The sequence below is a fragment of the Pleurodeles waltl genome, chromosome 4_1 (assembly GCF_031143425.1).
Source record: "Pleurodeles waltl isolate 20211129_DDA chromosome 4_1, aPleWal1.hap1.20221129, whole genome shotgun sequence".
Classification (NCBI taxonomy): domain Eukaryota; kingdom Metazoa; phylum Chordata; class Amphibia; order Caudata; family Salamandridae; genus Pleurodeles; species Pleurodeles waltl.
This window is the reverse complement of record NC_090442.1, coordinates 365433386-365452243: the sequence shown is the minus strand read 5'-3', so window position 1 is coordinate 365452243 and position 18858 is coordinate 365433386. Positions and strand designations below refer to the sequence as shown.

Here is an 18858-nt window from a genome sequence, read left to right as displayed (position 1 = left end):
CAACCTCAGCTTCACTCAGCTCGTCAACACACCCACCCACACAGCTGGTCACACCCTCGACCCCATCTCCACAAGCAACCACGTCACCTTCAACCACACCACCGAACTATACTGGACCGACCACCACTGCATCCATTTCACCTCCAAGAAACGAACAGAACACAACCTCACCGAACAACCACACCACCGACGATGGGGCAAAATCACCAAAGATCAACTAACCAACGCCCTAGCCCAGAAACCGCCCACCAACCCCGCCAACCCTGACACCGCTGCACACAACCTCAAGCTATGGATCAACAACTGCACCGACCGCCTTGCCTCACTCAGAAAACCCTCCAACAAAGGCCCCAACAAAAAAGCCACCTGGTTCACCGACAACCTCCAAGCCTCCAAACGCCACTGCCGGAAACTCAAGCAAATATGGCTACTCGAACGCACTCCAAACAACCACACGGCACTCAAGGATGCTACACGCAAACACCACCAACTCATCAGGCTAGCAAAAAGATCCTCCTTCAAAACCCGCCTACAAAACAACGCCCACGACTGCAAAGAACGTTTCAACATCGTAAAAGAACTCTCCAGCCCTAGCGCCACCGTCAACGACATCACCCCCTCCCAAGAACTATGCGACGCCCTAGCAACCGCCTTCCACCGTAAAATCACTGACATCCACGACACCTTCAACTCCCTTCATACCTCAGACCCCCCTATACCACCTTCTACGAACTCCACCCGCCCCAGCCGACTGACCTCCTGGACCAGCATCAGCGACGACGAGACCCGCAAGACCATGAACTCCATCCACTCTGGATCACCATCAGACCCCTGCCCTCACCACATCTTTAATAAAGCAGACACAGCCATCGCTCCACACCTACAGAGAGTCATCAACATTTCCTTTGAAACTGCAAGATTCACAGAAAGCTGGAATCACGCCGAAATCAACGCCCTTCTGAAGAAACCAAAAGCGGATCCCACAGACCTAAAAAACTTCCGGCCCATCTTCCTGCTCCCTTTCCCGGCAAAAGTCATCGCGAAAATCATCAACACTCACTCGGTACCTCGAAGACAACAACATCCTCGACCCCTCCCAGTGCGGCTTCAGGCGTAACCACAGCACCGAAACCGCCCTCCTCGCAGCCACAGACGACATTAGGAGCCACCTCAACAACGGAGAAACATCAGCCCTAATCCTCCTAGACCTCATGGCCGCCTTTGACACTGTCTGTCACCACACCCTGAAAGCCCGCCTCCGCGAAGCAAGAATCCAAGACCAGGCCCTCAAATGGACCGCATCCTTCCTCGCCGGCAGAACCCAAAGAGTCCACCTCCCCCGTACCAATCCAAGGCCTTCAACATCATCTGCTGCATACCCCAGGGCTCATCCCTCAGCCCGACGCTGTTCAACATCTACATGGCCCCCTCGCACAGGTGGCCCGTCAGCACAACCTCAAAATCATCTCCTACGCCGACGACACCCAACTCATCCTCTCCTTCACCAAAGACCCTCGCACCGCCAAAACCAACCTCCACGAGGGACTGAAAGCCATCGCTGACTGGATGAGAGACAGCAGGCTAAAACTGAACTCGGACAAAACAGAGGTCCTCATCCTTGGGCCCACCCCCTCCGCCTGGGACAACTCATTGTGGCTGACATCGCTGGGTCCCCCACCGACACCCACCGACAGCACACGGAACCTCGGCTTCACCCTCGACTCATCCCTCTCCATGTCAAAACAGGTCAATGCCATCTCCTCCTCCTGCTACAACACCCTCCGCATGCTCCGCAGAGTCTACAAATGGATCCCAACAGAAACAAGAAAAACAGTAACCCAGGCCCTCGTCAGCAGCAGACTCGACTACGGCAACGTCCTCTACACCGGCATCCCATCAAAACACCTACAACGCCTACAACGCATCCAGAACGCCTCCGCCTGACTCATCCTCAACATCCCTCGCCACAGCCACATCACCCCCCACCTCTGAGACCTTCACTGGCTCCCCATCGAAAAGAGGATCACCTTCAAGCTCCTCACCCACGAACACAAGGCACTCCACAACACCGGACCAACATACCTGAACAGCAGACTCAGCTTCTACCCCCCTACCTGGCAACTCTGCTCCACCAACCTCGCCCTTGCCACCATCCCCTGCATCCGACGCAAATCTTCTGGCGGCAGATCCTTCTCATATCTCGCCGCCAAAACCTGGAACACCCTCCCGGCTGACCTAAGACAGACACAGGACCTGCTCTCCTTCGGAAGACTCCTCAAGACCTGGCTCTTCAAGCAGTAGCAGCACCCCCCCCCCACACAGAGCATTGAAAACCTCACAGGTACGTAGCGCGCTTTACAAATAATTGATTGAGAGACGCACTCAACTGAGGAAAGGCCGCAAGAAGTGTATCGCAGGGATCGAAGCAATCCCAGATGCAGAACCTAAACTATCAATACCTGATATCTGGGCCTCCAAAGAAGTTCCATCATTTAAAGAGAGCTCCTAAGGAGCCGAACTGAAATGACTGAACAATGATTTTTCTTTTTTACCTTTTTATATAGTGCTTATCTATTTTTTATTTTTTGTGTTATGGTTTTATGTAACTAAACAATAAAATCTCTATTCTATTATTCTATTCTATTCATGCATAGAGCGAGCAGCCCCAAAACTGTTTTTAATTATATACAATGATAACATTGTCCGACTCCACCACAAGGAAGTTCTAAAACATATTCTAAAAAGTTTACATATTTTTCTGGGCGCAATGTTAAGAATGCTGAGTCATAATATCTTAAGGTACCACCCACTAAGGATATACATATATTAATGATGAATACGAAATGTATATATTTAGAATCCTTTGTTTCCTGATTGTCTATAGAAGGCTATGAATATTGGCTGAAGTCGATTGATTTGAAAAGTGTGTGGCGAACTAAAAAGTGGCAAACTAGAGGAAGGGAAGCTTTGTTTAGAGCATGCCTCATTCCCGTACAAATGATCTTTTGTAATGAAACGGTACAACATACCAGTTGTTAGGCTTAGCTAAAATTAAGGAATTAAACACGCTCAATATACCTGCCCCTGCAAAATGTTATAAATGGCAAAAATATACAAATGCAACTGAAGAACAGCCTGACGAATGGGTCCTGAATGGTACAGTTAATGTTTCACTGACACGTCCTGGCAGGTGGTTATTGTGGGCAGTAGATACCAATGGGTGTCACCAGCATTTTATTAACTCCTCGGGGATTTAGAACTAGTAGGCCGGACCCTCGCTATATATCATCTGTACATGCAGGTATAGTCATAACATATAGTGTAGGAAAACTATGTCAGCAATGGCTAAGAACTTCCTCACTAGATGAGAACACCTCAGTCTCCTGTCCAATACCATTGACTTGCAGGACTTCCTGTTATGCCCCAGCACACACCGTAGGAAGCGTTTCTTATATGAGGTATATAATGAAATTTGGAAGCTTTTTCAACAAGAAGCAGCTGCCCGGTTAAGGCAAATAGACCAGGAAAATTTAAAAAAGGCATTAGCTATTGTGGATAATGGGATTAATACCGTGTGTGACCGGATATATATTTTAAATAATATCATCTCTTCTGCTATAGACATTGTACAAACAGATATGTCTTCTTTACACCATGGACAGAGTCAGCTAAGGTCCATTATGCAGTTGGGTTGGGCATTTCAAACACTGAAGGTGGGTCATGTTCTCTGGCAGCATGTCAGTGCGAGGGAGATATTTCCATCCTTTAATTTGATGCAACAACAACTGATGGCTAAGATCGAAGTGATTTATGTCATTCTTAACATCGAGAAATTAGAAAAGTTGCCTTTTACTGTGGCTGAAATACCATCTGCTGAATGGCTAATACATGGGGTCATTAATCTGCCTAGTTCAACACTTCAATTCACCTCTTGTTTAAAATACATTCTGGTAGGCAGATATGAAAAGCTGGGAGATAGTTACATTCATGAGGTGTGGGAGCTTCCCTTCTCATACAAATGCTTCAGTGGAATGAAAGAAGTCTTTCTTAGCGGTAGTGAATGCGAGACTTCAGTCAGCCATTCAATGGTTTTTAAACAGCTCTCCTTGCATAGGGCATGTAACGGCTCTGCTGCGAACTTGGCTTGTTATCTGAAGGGAGTTCCAGTCCCCTTGATTAGACCTACATTGCAGGTGCTTTCAAACGGCAGCTGCATCCTCGTTAATGGTGAAGACTGTTGTGGCATGCGAGCCGGAATAGTTTACGTTGTTGCGGTCTCCAAGGTCATTACATGCTGCATGAATGTACTTTTTCCCCCAACTAAAATTAAAGAGGTAGCTGACATTTGGCCTCACATCACTACTTCAAATGTGAATTTTGACAAGCTGAGCAGACTCAAGGCTTTACTGTTTCAAAAGCATGTGGCCCTTACATCTGCGCGTCAGACCTACGCACTTCAGGTGGCAAGGTCGTCGGCAGAGATACAGTCCCTATTAAATACAAACTTTCCGAGACACCTTGGTGAGCTCGTGGGACAAATATTTAATGCGTCCAGTACCACTGGAATCGCACATTTTTTCAAAGCTGTTGGTTCTGCTTTCATTCACACCTTCTCCTCCGTATTCGGTTTGATACCATCAGCAATCCACTCAATTGTCTCTAGTATTTTCGGGGGATTTCCTATAACTTTGGCTTTATTAGCTGGCATCTTGCTGTTGCTATTTTTTATGCGCAATGGCTGTCCTGCCACAACGAGGACGAATGATGGCACTCCCATCAGCGCAGCTGTGTCGTGAATGCATAATACTGTATTTTGGAGCAACACTCCCGGAGCAATTAGAATGTGGCTGGTCTTTGTCATTCAGACCGGTCTTGCATTGTGTGCAGCCTGTGTTTCAGTGCCTGTGGTGCTCTTTTGAACATGCACCGGAAGTTTGTCTTTCGATTCAGCGATTGCCTACATTGGACGCTGATCTGTTGATGTTCTCGCTGAGGGTTCATTACCGGACATGCGCATTGAGGTTGCATTTGCTACGTGAGTTACACTTTATGGAGAATGTAGCTCACGACTCATCACTGGGCACACCACGGAATGCCACCTTGGTTGAGGCTGAGGCTACGGAACACATCTGCTCCTTGACCCTTCTTGGCGATGACTTTGCGACCTTAACATCGGTCGAAGTGGAAGATCTCCTAGTATCCATGACCCTGGAATCAATTGGAACTTTTCCAAATTGACTTGCCCTTTTGAATTAGGTCTTATGCCATATGCTCAGGTTTTTAATTATCACGTTGGATGCTCATGTGTCCCTTCAACTTGTCATCATTGACATTGTTTTTTTTATATGTCTTAGGTTGAGCTTTTTTAACAATAAATTTATATATCTTTGGCTTTGAACCACTTTCATCCGACAAGGGGAGGGTATTGTGTAGCCATTTTAGTTATAGCTCCATGCATGTTCTTTTAACATACTAGGCCGCTGTGCACTTTAACCTAGATATATTTTATTCAGCTTTGTCTTATTATTATTACAATAACCATTTTTACGGTCTTGTTTTATTTCAGTCTATCTAACTGTTTTTGCCTAGGCCAGCACTCTGTTCTCAAACAAGACATTCTTGATTACTCTGTGCTTTTTCCAAGGCTACAGCACGGTACATTGCCGGTGAACGTGGTAGGAGTTTAGTCTCCAACATTCGTAGAAAATACACATTTTTTCGTAGGGACACTTTATCAGAATCTTAGCTGTGTTTTTATAAAAACACTTCCTTGCCCTTACACGTTAGAGGGAGATTCCAGCCAGGGAACCACGACTGTCTGCTGATTGCCGAATGCTGCGCTACAGATGCAAACACAGACCGCAGGCATTTGCTCAGGTATTGGGGTTGATGTCTTCCCAGGGGAATCTGATGGGCAGACTTAAAGCTTAACATGCTGTGCTCTATCCTAGCCTACGTAGGAATTAGTCCATTGATAATAGTGACATGATAGCGTTGTTCTTATGTTTCACTCTACTTGTTGCATTTGTAATACTGTTGTCCTGGTTATTGCAGCTCACTCCTTGCTATATAAGATGCAGTTGTTTTATTAAAACTCATTATTGGAACATATACTGCTCTGTTTGTCATTTATATATGAGACTGAATTGTAAGTGAGAGAAACGGATGTGACCTGAGTGACCAGAACTTCCCTGAGAAGCCAAATACGTCATGTGCTCGGCTGCCCAGTAATTCCTATTCTTGGGTAGAGATGAGACGCTGCTACTTAGCCAGAGCAAAACCCGGATTGGAGCGACAGGTGTCACCAACAGTGGGTTAGACTAAGTCTCCCACACCGCAGGCAATTCTGCCACTCAAAATCCAGTAGTCCCTTTAGAATATTGAGAGCCTACACGACAGTATAATTTGCCAATGACAAACAATTAAAATTTTTTACAAATGCAAATCCACACTCACCATCACCCACAATTGTTTTTAGAATAAGAGTTTAATCATTAATATTTATGGATTATCGCTGTCACAGTTTTTCGTTTTCTGGCACTTAGAAAAAATTTAATTTGACGATTTGTTACCTTGTGTTACACAGTCAAATTCACCCAAAATATAAAAAAGGATCAATATAAACTTGCCTTTTGCTATTGATTGCTGATTCTGTTGCATTTCTTTTTTCTTGGATTCTTTAACTTTTTCTAACAGCTTGGGTGTATCTTCTTCTCCCTCTTTTGGAAGGGATTTTGGCAGGAAGCAGAATGGAATTACAGCCAGAAGAATCACTGCTCCATTTACCAAATAACCAAGCCACCAGGCTCCAACCCATCGAGCATCATGGAGGTCTAATGTCACATCAGCTGAATCAGAAAAGAATACATTTATTATCTTTTAAATTAAATTTTGCATTTCTTTATTTAGTAAAACAAGTGTTTTTCGTCAACATCATCCTTTGCTGTAACCTAGAGAGACATAACTGTTCTGTTGGTAAGTATATGTTCCTGAAGAAGCCCAAGTGGTGTAAATCAAGCTGAATGTCTTTATTGCCTTCAGTAGAACTTGTGTTCAATGCAGCATTGTAGAGTTAATCGCCTATAAAACACTGCTGTCTGTGATCCAGTAGTCTACTTCTGGGGCAAAGGGGCATGTCTGTCAAATATTTGTTCATAATGGCCATGTCATGCAATTGCCTGTGCTCGTTGTGTTCACAGTGACTTGTGGATCCTCACATAAATGTAATGAGGCATAGGGGTGAATACACAGTCTGGTAATTAAAAGATCTTTCCAGTGCTCCCTAAAAAATCAATTAACCTGCCCTTCAGGTTTCTACTACTATATGTGAATCAAGAAATCTTGTAGAAATTTCTCATAGCATATGTATTATTCTTCACTAGACTCAAGTAGAGGTAAGCCAAAATCCCACCACACCTGAAAATCCACTTAATTAGCAGATACAAAAGGGATAGGGGTTCTGCTTTCCTGGAAATATGTTCCCTAAACTCCAAGAGCTGTTAAATTGTTTGGCTAAACCAATAATGAATGTCTTAGGTCATGAGTTAATCAATGGAAAAAAGAGAAGGGAATGCAGAGTGGGTGCACGAGAGAGAGGGAGAGAGAGAGAGTGTGTGTTGCAAAAATGGAAGCTTCATTACGCGTTATGAGAGTGCTCGTGTGCAGGTGTACAATTTTGTTTTGCACCGGAGAGTAAGTAAATCGATACAATGTCGGGCCACTTTCACACACACGAGCACTAGTCAAATCAGTGGTAAATTAATCAAAGATCAATTAACTCGAACACCTGAGAAAGAGAACATGAAGTATGGAGTCGAGTGGCATGAGTAAATTATGTGGCATATTTGTCCCACATTCTCTTTTGTCACATTACCTCGATGATTTCTGATGACCATTCATAGTGGTAGAAAAACATATACATACAAGAGAAAATCTTTATTATGAATGTTGCCCTTCCTCATAGGTTTTTACAGTGCATCTCAACATTCTTATCCTAGCACTAGGAAATACTGGTTATACAGCATAGGAGTTCCAATGTTACACGTGTTTCTGTTTCACATCAACGAAGGTGATAGGCACGGAGTAGAGAGAGGCACTTAATGTAATTACATGCCCATGCTACCACTCTGGGAATACTGCAATAACGAATTGCAAGATGTTCCATGGCCAACCGTCAAGAAAAGGGTAAGTTCTTAAGAGAAAGATGTGAGGCATAACCACTAAGACCATTCTAGAACTAGGGACAAAAGAAGTAAAATGAGGTATAAAACAAACCTCCCTAATGTTGGTTGTTAACTTCACACAGTGAGATGGCAGTCTTATTCAAAACATATGAACCATGGCCGTCAATGCACACTTTTGTGTACTGTCACATCAGTGAATACCTTGCCCAAACACCAGGGTAGGCTTGTCCATTCCTGGCTGGTGTTATGTTTCATCATGGGTCTGCCCATGACCCTCACTATCGCAGGGAGATGGCGTTAATCTCCCCTGCTGTAGTGCTAGTTAATGGTCTGCACTTGTGACGTAACAGGAGTTAATAAAAAGGACCCGGGAAGGTTCCCCCGCGTACAGTAACCAGCCAACTGTGTCTGGGTTTTCATTGCTGAACTGCGAGCCTAAAATTGAGTGTGTTTTGGAGCGTCTCTCCTCCGAACACAACAAATTGGTGACGAGGGCGGGTGATCCGCTCTGTTGAACCCCCTTGCGCACTCAACTGTCGGTGTGCCCCGCCGGGTGCCGTCTTTTTCGCTATCCTGCTGCCGCCTGCCTATGTTGCTGCCTCAGTGCTAGTTCGGGCGTCTGTGTGGCCTCCACGTGCTGGGGGCGTGGTCGCTTGCTGCTCCGACCAAGAGTCTTTCTGCTGTTGCCGAAGCAACAAGCAGTGAGAGGGAATTCTTCCCTGACCGGTGTGCAGCGACGAGCTGTTGCCAGATCAGCCAGAGTGTGGCAGCGACGCAGGGCCCCCTGGTGCTTCTTTCTGCATGTGTTTCGGCTTGCTCTCTGGCAGGATGTTTTGGGACTGTCTTTCCTGGCTGGAGAAGGTGCAAGTTCGGTTCTTCTCCCCTGCACACTGCAGTTTGCTGGAGATGTTTTTTTTTTCTCTCTCTCGTGGTGTGTCTATCGTTGGAGGAACTGGGCTATGTGGTGAATCCACAGTGAGTAATAAAGGAATATACTGACAAAGTCACACAAGGCACTTCACATCTGAACTTACCAAGTAACGTTTGCGCACACGCAGTTTTCCAGTAGCGCTGGCTCTGCAAGTGGTGTGGGTGTAACAGACAACCTCCCAACGGCACGACAGGACACCTAAGCAGTCTGGTCACATGCACATCACAGGTGGAGGTGTGGTAAAGCTTTGCACGTTTGTGTTGCAATCATGTTGGCAGTCCTGGCGTTGGAACCTTTTGTCATAGAAGGTCCTCCTTCTTCTCAAGCAGCTCGTGGAAGGAGTGGGTGGACAGGTTGGAACCCTACTTTGCATCAACGGCGTTGGATAATGAGAGGCGCCGTCCCATGCTCCTACATTTGGGAGGTGCAGCCATTCATAAACTCAGATGATCAGTGGCAGAAAAGGGACCAACTTTCACCTACCAATCATTGAAACATGCGCTAACAGCTCATTTCGAACCTTTGGTGAATCCTGACTACGAGCGTTTCTTATTAAGACCGGCCAGACAACTTCCAAATGAATCAGTTGACACTTTTTATGCCAGGTTAAAAGAACTAGCTCGCACCTGCACACTGTTGGATGTGGAAGATGAGGTACGTGCGCAATTTATACAGGGATGTGCTTCAGTAAAATTGAGGGAGAATATTTGAGGTACTTGGCATGTCCATGGCGAACATCCTCACGTTGGGAAGATCAAAGGAACTATCTAAAGTTTGCGCAGCTCATATGGAAGCAGCGTTGCAAACCCAGGTCAAAGTGGAACCAGTGAATGCCATCACTGCGGCTGCTGTGGACAGAAGGGAAACCAGGTCAAAGGTTACCACGTCGCCACGGACCTGTTTTTCTTGTGGCGGTCCGTTCCCTCATCAAGGTGTGTGTTCAGCGCAAGGCAAGAAATGTTCGAGTTGCAATAAGTTTAATCATTTTGCCAAAGTATGCCAGTCAGCTGCCTGTCCAAAGTCACAGAAGTCCAAAGCTTTCAACCTTGTGCAACCACCTATGATAACCGGAGAAGATGACAATCTGGACGACGATGAGGAAGATGAATGGACTGTCCACATAATACACGCTTTGCAGCCTGGTGGGTGCCCTCGGAAGCAGGTACCAAGATGCCCTGTTTTTCTGGCAGGCCAAAAGATTGATGAGCTGATTGACACTGGGGCCTCCATCAACATACTGGCTCAATCTTTATTGAAAAGTCTTCCCATTCAACCCAAATTGCGACCTACAATGACTCAGGTGTGTGCGTTTGGGTCATCGCAGCCACTGCCTTTGCAGGTGTTTTTACCACGACGTAGACTCATGAAGAGAATGCAGTGCAAGCCAGAGTATTTGTCACAAAAGCCGGATCTGATATGCTACTAGCTGCCGGACAGCAGAGCAGCTGAATCTCATTTCATTTGCTTTCAGTGTTCACCTTGAAACTGTAGAGAGTCTGTTAACTGAATTTGGGTCGTTATTTGAAGGCATAGGTTGCCTGAAGGACCGCATGCTACGTCTGCACATTGACAAGTCCATTCAGCCGGTGGCATTAAAGCATCGCCACGTTGCTTTCCATCTGCGACCAAAAGTGGAGGAAGAGCTGAGGAAGCTTGAACAGGCTGATGTGATAGAGAAGGTTGATGGTTCCATTCCGTGGGTGTCACCCATTGTGATTGCTAGGAAACCCAAACAACCGGGAGAGGTTAGGATTTGTGTCAATATGCGCCTGCCAAATGTCACCATTAAGCGGGAACATCATTTGACACCTCCAGTGGATGACATTGTTGCAGAGGTCGCAGGGTCAAGGTGGTTCTCGAAGATGGGCCTGCAGGCTGGGTATCACCAGCTCAAGTTACATCCTGACTCTAGAGGCATAACAACTTTTTCCACTCATGTGGGTCTCCGGAGGTATAAGCGTTTGAGTTTTGGGATTTCCAGCGCTACAGAGGTGTTTCAAGGCACCATTCATGGGCTACTTGCTGGCCCGCCCGGGGTCATCAATGTCAGCGATGACATACTTGTGCATGCTTCTACCATAGAATGACATATTCTTCGGCTCAGAGCAACCTTCCTTAGACTTCAAAAGAATGGCCTAACTCTTTACAGGGACAAATGTTCCTTTTTTACAGACGGAAGTGGCATTCTTCGGGTACCGTTTCTCTGGGGAAGGAGTAATGCCGGATCCGGCCAAGGTAAAAGACATTCAGTCTGCTACGGCTCCCATCAGTGTATTCGGTGTTCGCAGCTATTTGGGCATGCTGAATTACTGTGGCCATTTCATCAAAAACCTAACAGCACTGATGGCTCCTCTTACAGATCTCATCAAGGCCAATGCAGTGTGGGAGTGGGGACCTGAAGAGGACGCTGCATTCCAAGCAACCTAGTCAGCGTTGTCTGAACACACTACTATGGTCTATTTTGATCCTCAGAAGGAGTCTGAGCTATCCGTTGATGCCAGCCCCACCAGGTTGGGGGCAGTGTTAGCACAAAAACAACTGGATGGAGAATGGGCTCCTGTGGCCTATGCCAGCCGTGCTCTGACAGAAACTGAGCAACGTTATTCCCAAATTGAGAAGGAGGCCATCGCAGTGAATTGGGGCTGCAGGCATTTTCACCTCTACCTGTATGGACAGCCATTTATAGTGCACACTGATCACAAACCCCTGATACCTTTGTTTAATGGATCCTCTTCCAAACCCCCGCCACCAATAGAAAAGTGGATTTTGCAATTGCAAGGCAATCGTTTTCAGGTGGTATATCAACCCAGCTCATCGAATTCTGCTGATTACCTCTCATGACATGACCAGCTTGCTACCCCTCAAGAGGTCGTGGATGCAGACGAGGTAGAGGAGTATGTAAGACTGATCGTAGAGAGATCTCGGCCGCTGCCTATTTCACTTGAGGAAATCAAGGTAGCCACAGATGGTGATGAGTGTCTGCAGTTGGTGATGGCGGTCTATACTTCAAAATGTGACTCTCAGAATGGCGGAGGCCTAAACCATGCTGTCATCATTGCACAAGGTCAGACAAGAGCTGGCTGTGTCTCCTGAAGGTTGTCTGCTTAGAGGATACAGGTTGGTGATTACAGATTCCACTGTCATTACAACATCCTGTAGTGGAGCTTGCCAACACCTCCCATCAAAGGAATGGTTAAGACAAAGTCCAGGTTGAGAAGTAAGGTGTGGTTTCCAGGACTTGACAACCACGTTGAATGAGTGGTATGTCAGTGTATGATGTGTCAAGCGGTTGGGCCAGCTGAACATCCCTCACCAATTCTGACTGAGCCTATTCATCCTGTGCCATGGTTTTGAGCCAGTGCTGATTTTGGGAGTCTGCCTGATGGACGTCATACGTTTGTAGTGATAGAAGATATCCGGAGGTTGAAATTGTGGAATCCAATACAGTGTCTCAGATCATTCCTCATCTGGAAAAAATCATAGCCACCCATGGGCATGAGCTTGACACTGACATAGGCCCCTGTTCTCAAGCTAGGAGTTTGCTGAATACCTGCAGTCTCGAGGAATTGTCCATAAGAAAATAACCCCTCGGTGTCCTTAGGCTAATGGAGAGGTGGAACGTTTCATGAGGACTCTCAACAAAGTGTTATGAATCGCCGTGGCTGGCGGTCATAATGTGGACTGTGCTGTTTATGCTTTCTTGCAGGAGTACCGACTTAATCCTCATGACACCACTGGAGAGATACCTATGGGCATATTTATACTCTGTTTGCACCAAATTAGTGTCATTTTTTTTTACTCTAATTCGGTGCAAAACTAACTCCAGCTTATACTTTGGTGCTAGACCCCTCTAGCACCAAATTTCTGGAGTTAAAGTCATTCTTTGAAAGTGGAGACCTACTTTGCCTTAATGAGATGCAAGGTAGGCGTTCCCGTGCAAAAAATGACTCTATGGCCTTAACGCCATATTTAGGGGCATATTTATACTCTGCGGCATATTTATACTCTGTTTGCACCGAATTAGTGTCATTTTTTTTTTACTCTAATTCGGTGCAAAACTAACTCCATATTTATACTTTGGTGCTAGACCCATCTAGCACCAAGGCCCTGATTTAAACTTTTTTTTGCACCGCATTAACGTCATTTTATGACGCAAAAGTGGCGCAAACTTACAAAATATTGGCCCTTATTTATACTTTTTGCTGCAAAAATGCACTAACTCAGTTTTGCACCAAAAAGTTTAGCACCGGCTTGCACCATTTCTGTGCACCAGCCGGGCACCATATTTATGGAATGGTGCAAGCCGGTGCAAAGGGTAGGCTAGAGTTTAAAAAAATGACTTTAGTCGGATGGGGCTGGCAGGATAGAAGAAGAGGGTTTAGCACCAAAAAATGGCTTTAGGCAGGTTAGAGTAAAAAAAAATGACTCTAACCAGATTAGCGTCATTTTATGGTGCTAAACCTACCATGCCACATGACTCCTGCCTTAGAAAAGGCAGGAGTCATGCCCACCACCCCAGTGGCCAGCACAGAGGACAGGGGTCCCCTGGGCATGGCCATTGCACCCTGTGCCATGTATGGGGGCCCATTTCAGGGCCCCCTATGGCACTTTCAAAAATAAAATGCACTTACCTGTACTTACCTGGGATGGGGTCCCCCATCCTCGCAGTCCCTCTAGTGTTGGTGGGGGTGCCCCTGGGGCCTAGGGAGGGCACCTCTAGGCTTATTCCATGGTGTTCCACCATGGAAATAGGGCCACAGGTCCACTAACGCCTGCCCTGACCCTGGTCTTAAAAAATGGGGCAAAGCAAGCTTTGCCCCATTTTTTGACCCCTCCTCCCTCCCTTGCACCATTTTTACATGGGAGTATAAATATGGTGTTAAGGCCATAGAGTCATTTTTTTGCATGGGAACGCCTACCTTGCATCTCATTAAGGCAAGGTAGGTTTCCACTTCCAAAAAATGACTTTAACTCCATAAATTTGGTGCTAGACGGGTCTAGCACCAAAGTATAAATATGGTGTTAGTTTTGCACTGAATTAGAGTAAAACAAAAATTACGCTAATTCAGTGCAAACAGAGTATAAATATGCCCCTTAGCGTCAAAAAATGATGCTAATCTGGTCAGAATCATTTATTTTGACTCAAAACTGCCTAACGTCATTTTTTTTTAAGCTAGTCTACCCTTTGCACCGGCTTGCACCATTCCATAAATGTGGTGCCCAGCTGGTGCTAAAAAATGGTGCAAGCCGGTGCAAAACTTTTTGGGGCAAAACTGCCTTAGTGCAGTTTTGCACCAAAAAGTATGAATAAGGCCCCTAGTTCTTAATGCATAAACCAAAAGGTACGGGATACCATCCCTCAGATTCAGGAACCGTTTGAACTCCATAGTCATGTGGGGAAGGCGCTGTCACAGAGGAAAGACAGGAATGATAAGATGTCAAGGAAAAGGAGAGCAAAGAAACGAGTTATCCACGTAGGGGATCTGGTTCTTGTAAAAAGCAGGAGAGGAGGAAGTAAATTTGTGCTACCTTTTGAGAAAAGATCCGTGGGTGGTGAGTGTAAAAGGCACCATGATTACTGCCCGGCGAGGCCAGGAGATGGTCACGAGAAACAATTCATTTTTCAAAGTGGTGAGTATGCCGTACTATGATGTGACAAGGGCTGGAGAGATGTCATCAGTTGGTTCAGACAATGGGAGCATTGTAGGTCATGATGAGGATGAGCCCACATCTCAAGGATTGTCGGCTGACTGTTTTTTATCTGGTGGTATACACAGCCCTGAGTGTCAGCCAGTCTCAGAGACCGAAGTACCTGGATTGGTGCCAGCTGTTTCACCCCCATTAAGGAAAGGTTTGGATCGTTATAGCTTACGGTCACACCCATCCTGTTCTACAAGATTAAAAGAGTTTGTGGTAGGCTGAATAGGCACTGGTGGTATTCTGTATATGAAGATCAGAGTTGGACATTGTGTTATCATTATGATTCGTTTTGAAATATGGTATGAAGTTTTTGGTGTTATAGGTTTTCTTGTTTTGGGTAAATGAGGAATGTTATGTTTCGTCATGGGTCTGCCCATGACCCTTACTATCGCAGGGAGATGGTGTTAATCTCCCCTGCTGTAGTGCTAGTTAATGGTCTTCACCAGTGATGTAACCGGAGTTAATAACAAGGACCTGGGAAGGTTCCCGTGCGTCCAGTAATCAGCCAACTGCGTCTGGGTTTTCATTGCCGAAATGTGAGCCTAAAATTGAATGCGTTTTGGAGCGGCCCTCCTCCGAACACAACAGCTGGAAGTTCTTCTAGTTAGTTATTTTTTTTGTAAAAACAAAGGTCTCTGAACAGTGGAGTATAATAAATATCACAATAAACCTTTACACATTGCGTAGGGTAAACAGTATGTTAAAACGTACAGCTCTATACATTCTAAGCTGTAATGTTCCAGTACCAGACTAAAGACACTCACATGATGTATTTTATATGGATAAATGGCTGCTGTTCGAACGTCTTGAGCAGTATATACTTTGGTAACATTTTAAGAAGCAAACAATATTAGTACCAGGATTAGTTATAAAGCTACATGGACTCCCTTTTGTCCAATTGTTTGCACTGTTCCATGGAAACAAATCAACGCTTTTCTGTGAGGATGAAATATAAACAAAGATTGTTGCTGCTGCAGAACAGCAATGGCTACTTGTAAGAAAGTTACCCCCACTTTTAGCCTGTTTGTCAGTGTGTTTGACTTTGTCTGCTAGGATCCTGCTAATCATGACCCCAGTAGTTATGATCTCTCCCATAGATTATGGTTATTGCATACTGTTAACTCAGTATTTCACCCACAATTGGCATATTGGGGCCCCCTTACAAGGTCCTAGTATATGGTACGTAGGTACCCAGGGCATTGGGATTCCAGGGATCCCTACGGGCTGCAGCATATCTTCTGTCACCCATAGGGAGCCCATGCAAAGGCTTCTACAGGACTGCCATTGCAGCCTGTGTGAAGAGGTGCATGCACCCTTTCACTGCCATTTACACTGCACCAGGTCACTTATAAGTCACCCCTGTAACAGCCCCTCCAGCCATGAGGGCAGGGTGCAGAGTACCTGTGTGTGAGGGCACCCCTGCACTAGCAGAGGTTCCCCCACGACTCCATTTTTACACGTGTATTGGACATAGGTCACTACCTATGCCCAGCTACATAATGGTAACTACGAACATAGGCATGTTTGGTATGAAACATGTTGGAATCATATCCCAAGGCTTTTGCAAGCATTGGGTGTATGATTCACTGCACACTGGGAGCTCCTTAGAGGACCCCCATGATTGCCATTCCAGCCTTCTGAGGTTTTCCAGGCAACCCCAGCTGTTGCCACCTCTCAGACAGGTTTCTGCCCTCCTGTTGCTTGAGTTACTCAAGCCCATGAAGGCAGAACAAAGGATTTCCTTTGGGAGAGGGGTGTTGCACCCTCTCCCTTTGGAAATATGTGTTACAGGTTGGGAGGGGTAGCCTCCCCAAGCCACTGGAAATGCTTTGAATGGAACATTTGGTACCCTTCTTGCATTATCCAGTCCTGCTCTGGCGCGAAACTGGACAAGAAAGGAGAGTGACCACTTCCCTGTCCATCACCACCTCAGGGTTGGAACTCAGAGCTCCTCCAGAGGGTCCCGGGGTTTTGCTATCTTGGATTCCAAGTTGGTAGGGAACTTTGGGAGCAGCTGAGTGGCCAATGCCAACAGGTGAAGTCAGAGCCCTCCCTGTGTAGGTGACCAATCCCCCTTTCAGGGCTATTTAGGGTCTCTCTCTTAGGTGGTTCTTAGGATTCAGATTGCAAGACTCCAGCAGGAATCCTCTGCATCCATTACTACACCCTCTCACCGAAGAAACTGCATCTGGATCCTCCAGGACCTCTACAACTGCAACAAAAAAGAAAAGACGACCTCTGCAACATTGTTTCTTCAGCTCCTGCCAGCAACTGCAACTGTTTCCCAGTCGTTCATCCTTGGAGGACAGCCTGTCTTCAGCCTGCACCAGAAGAACTAAGGAATCTCCTTTGGAGTGAAGAAGTCACTCCCCTGCTTCAGCAGGCACCTCTCAACATCGACAACAGCGTAGTGGGTCCCCTCTACTGATGGGCTGCGTAGCTCCAGCATCACTGTTGGTAGACTGAAGTGGTCCCGACATTCCTGGCATCCTACTGTCCAACTTTGGTGGAGGTAACAGCTTGCCTTCTCACGCAAGACAGTACCCCAGTGTACTGCGAGTTTTGCAGTTGCCAAGGCTTGTTTGCACACTTCCACGAAGTTCTTCATGCACCCTGGAGCTCCGGCTTCCAGCACTCTATCCTGTGATGCACATCTTCCTGAGTGGTTCTCAGGCGGCATGGGATCCTTTGTTGTAGTGCTGCATGGGCCTCCTTTTGCACCTTCTTTGTCCCCATGCTGGTGGACTCCTCTGCATGCTGCCTGGTGTTCTGTGGTCTGTCTGAGTTGCTGGGAGCCCTCTCAGAATCCCCCTGAGAGCCCTCTCAGACTCCTCCTCCTGGGTACAGTTCACCTGGTCACTAGCAGCTCCATTTTCCTCTAACTGTGGGCTTTGCGTGTGCCAAGGCTTGTTGGCGGAATCCAACAATGCAAACCAGACTGCAATCTTCCATCCGGCGTGGGACATCATCTGCACCAACCAGGAACCTGCATCCATCTTCATGGGTGCAGTACTGGCTGTTGTACTTCACCAGTGGTACTTCTTTTGCACCATCACCAAGGTTAGCAGGGGCTCCTGTTCTCCCTGGACTCTTCTGTGCTTCTTGGACTTGGTCCCCTTCTTCCACGGGTCCTCAGGTCCAGGAATCCATTGTTGGTATATTGCAGTCTCTTCTGGTTCTTGCAACATCTTCTTTCTCGTGTTCTTGTGTTTTCTGGGAAAGTTACTGTTATTTACTCCTGTGTGACTGCAGTGGTATTGCATGAGCTTTGCATGTCTCCTAGATAAACCTTGGCTGCTCAGCTACAGCTACCCCTTGAGAGCCTGGCTTCTAGACACTGCCTACATTTCACTAATAAGGGATAACTGGACATGGTATAAGGTGTAAGTACCTTAGGTACCCACTACAAACAAGGCCAGCTCCCTTACCACTACCAAACAAAACTGAGCAAGAAAGTTGGCTCTTTCCTATATGGATACAACACTGAAAGCTTACATGTACAGCATATTTCTGTGCAAGTAAAATGTATAATTTGAATGTATGTATGTATGTATTTAAGGTATGGGAATTTTCTTTGTATATACTACCTATGGTTTAAAAACAAATAGATATTGTTTAGGTCTGCTTAACAAATGTATATATTATTATGGTTCACCAATATATAAACAGATATATTTATATAGATATCTATATGTATGTGTGTGTGTGTGTTTGTGTGTGTGTGTGTATATATATATATATATATATATATATATATATATATATATATATATGTCACTTAAAAACACCAACGGTTACCGGGACGTTACAGTTAGGATCCGAATTTACACACACAAAACCATAGAAATTCAGCAGTTATGGTGAGCTTACATCACTATAACTCGCGCCCTAAGTTAACTATAACTTGCGCACCCACCTTGCACAGTTCTCTCATCAATAATTTTACTGTAAATGTTACAGTGCTACCACGAATTATGTTATCAAAGATGTCATGAGTAATGACCAGTGCATGGCGAAGGCGCGAGTTATAGTTACCTTAGGGCG

The 18858-nt window shown here is 45.8% G+C and overlaps 1 protein-coding gene across 1 annotated transcript in view; it reads right to left on the bottom strand.

Annotated features, from left to right (window-relative positions):
- Nucleotides 1-18858, bottom strand: part of LOC138287751 (solute carrier organic anion transporter family member 1A2-like) — a 770793-nt gene that overhangs the window by 407127 nt on the left and 344808 nt on the right. Inside the window, exon 4 of the mRNA XM_069228524.1 lies at nucleotides 6630-6848. Within this exon, the coding sequence (XP_069084625.1) occupies nucleotides 6630-6848 (219 nt within the window). The remainder of the gene's footprint in view (nucleotides 1-6629; nucleotides 6849-18858) is intronic.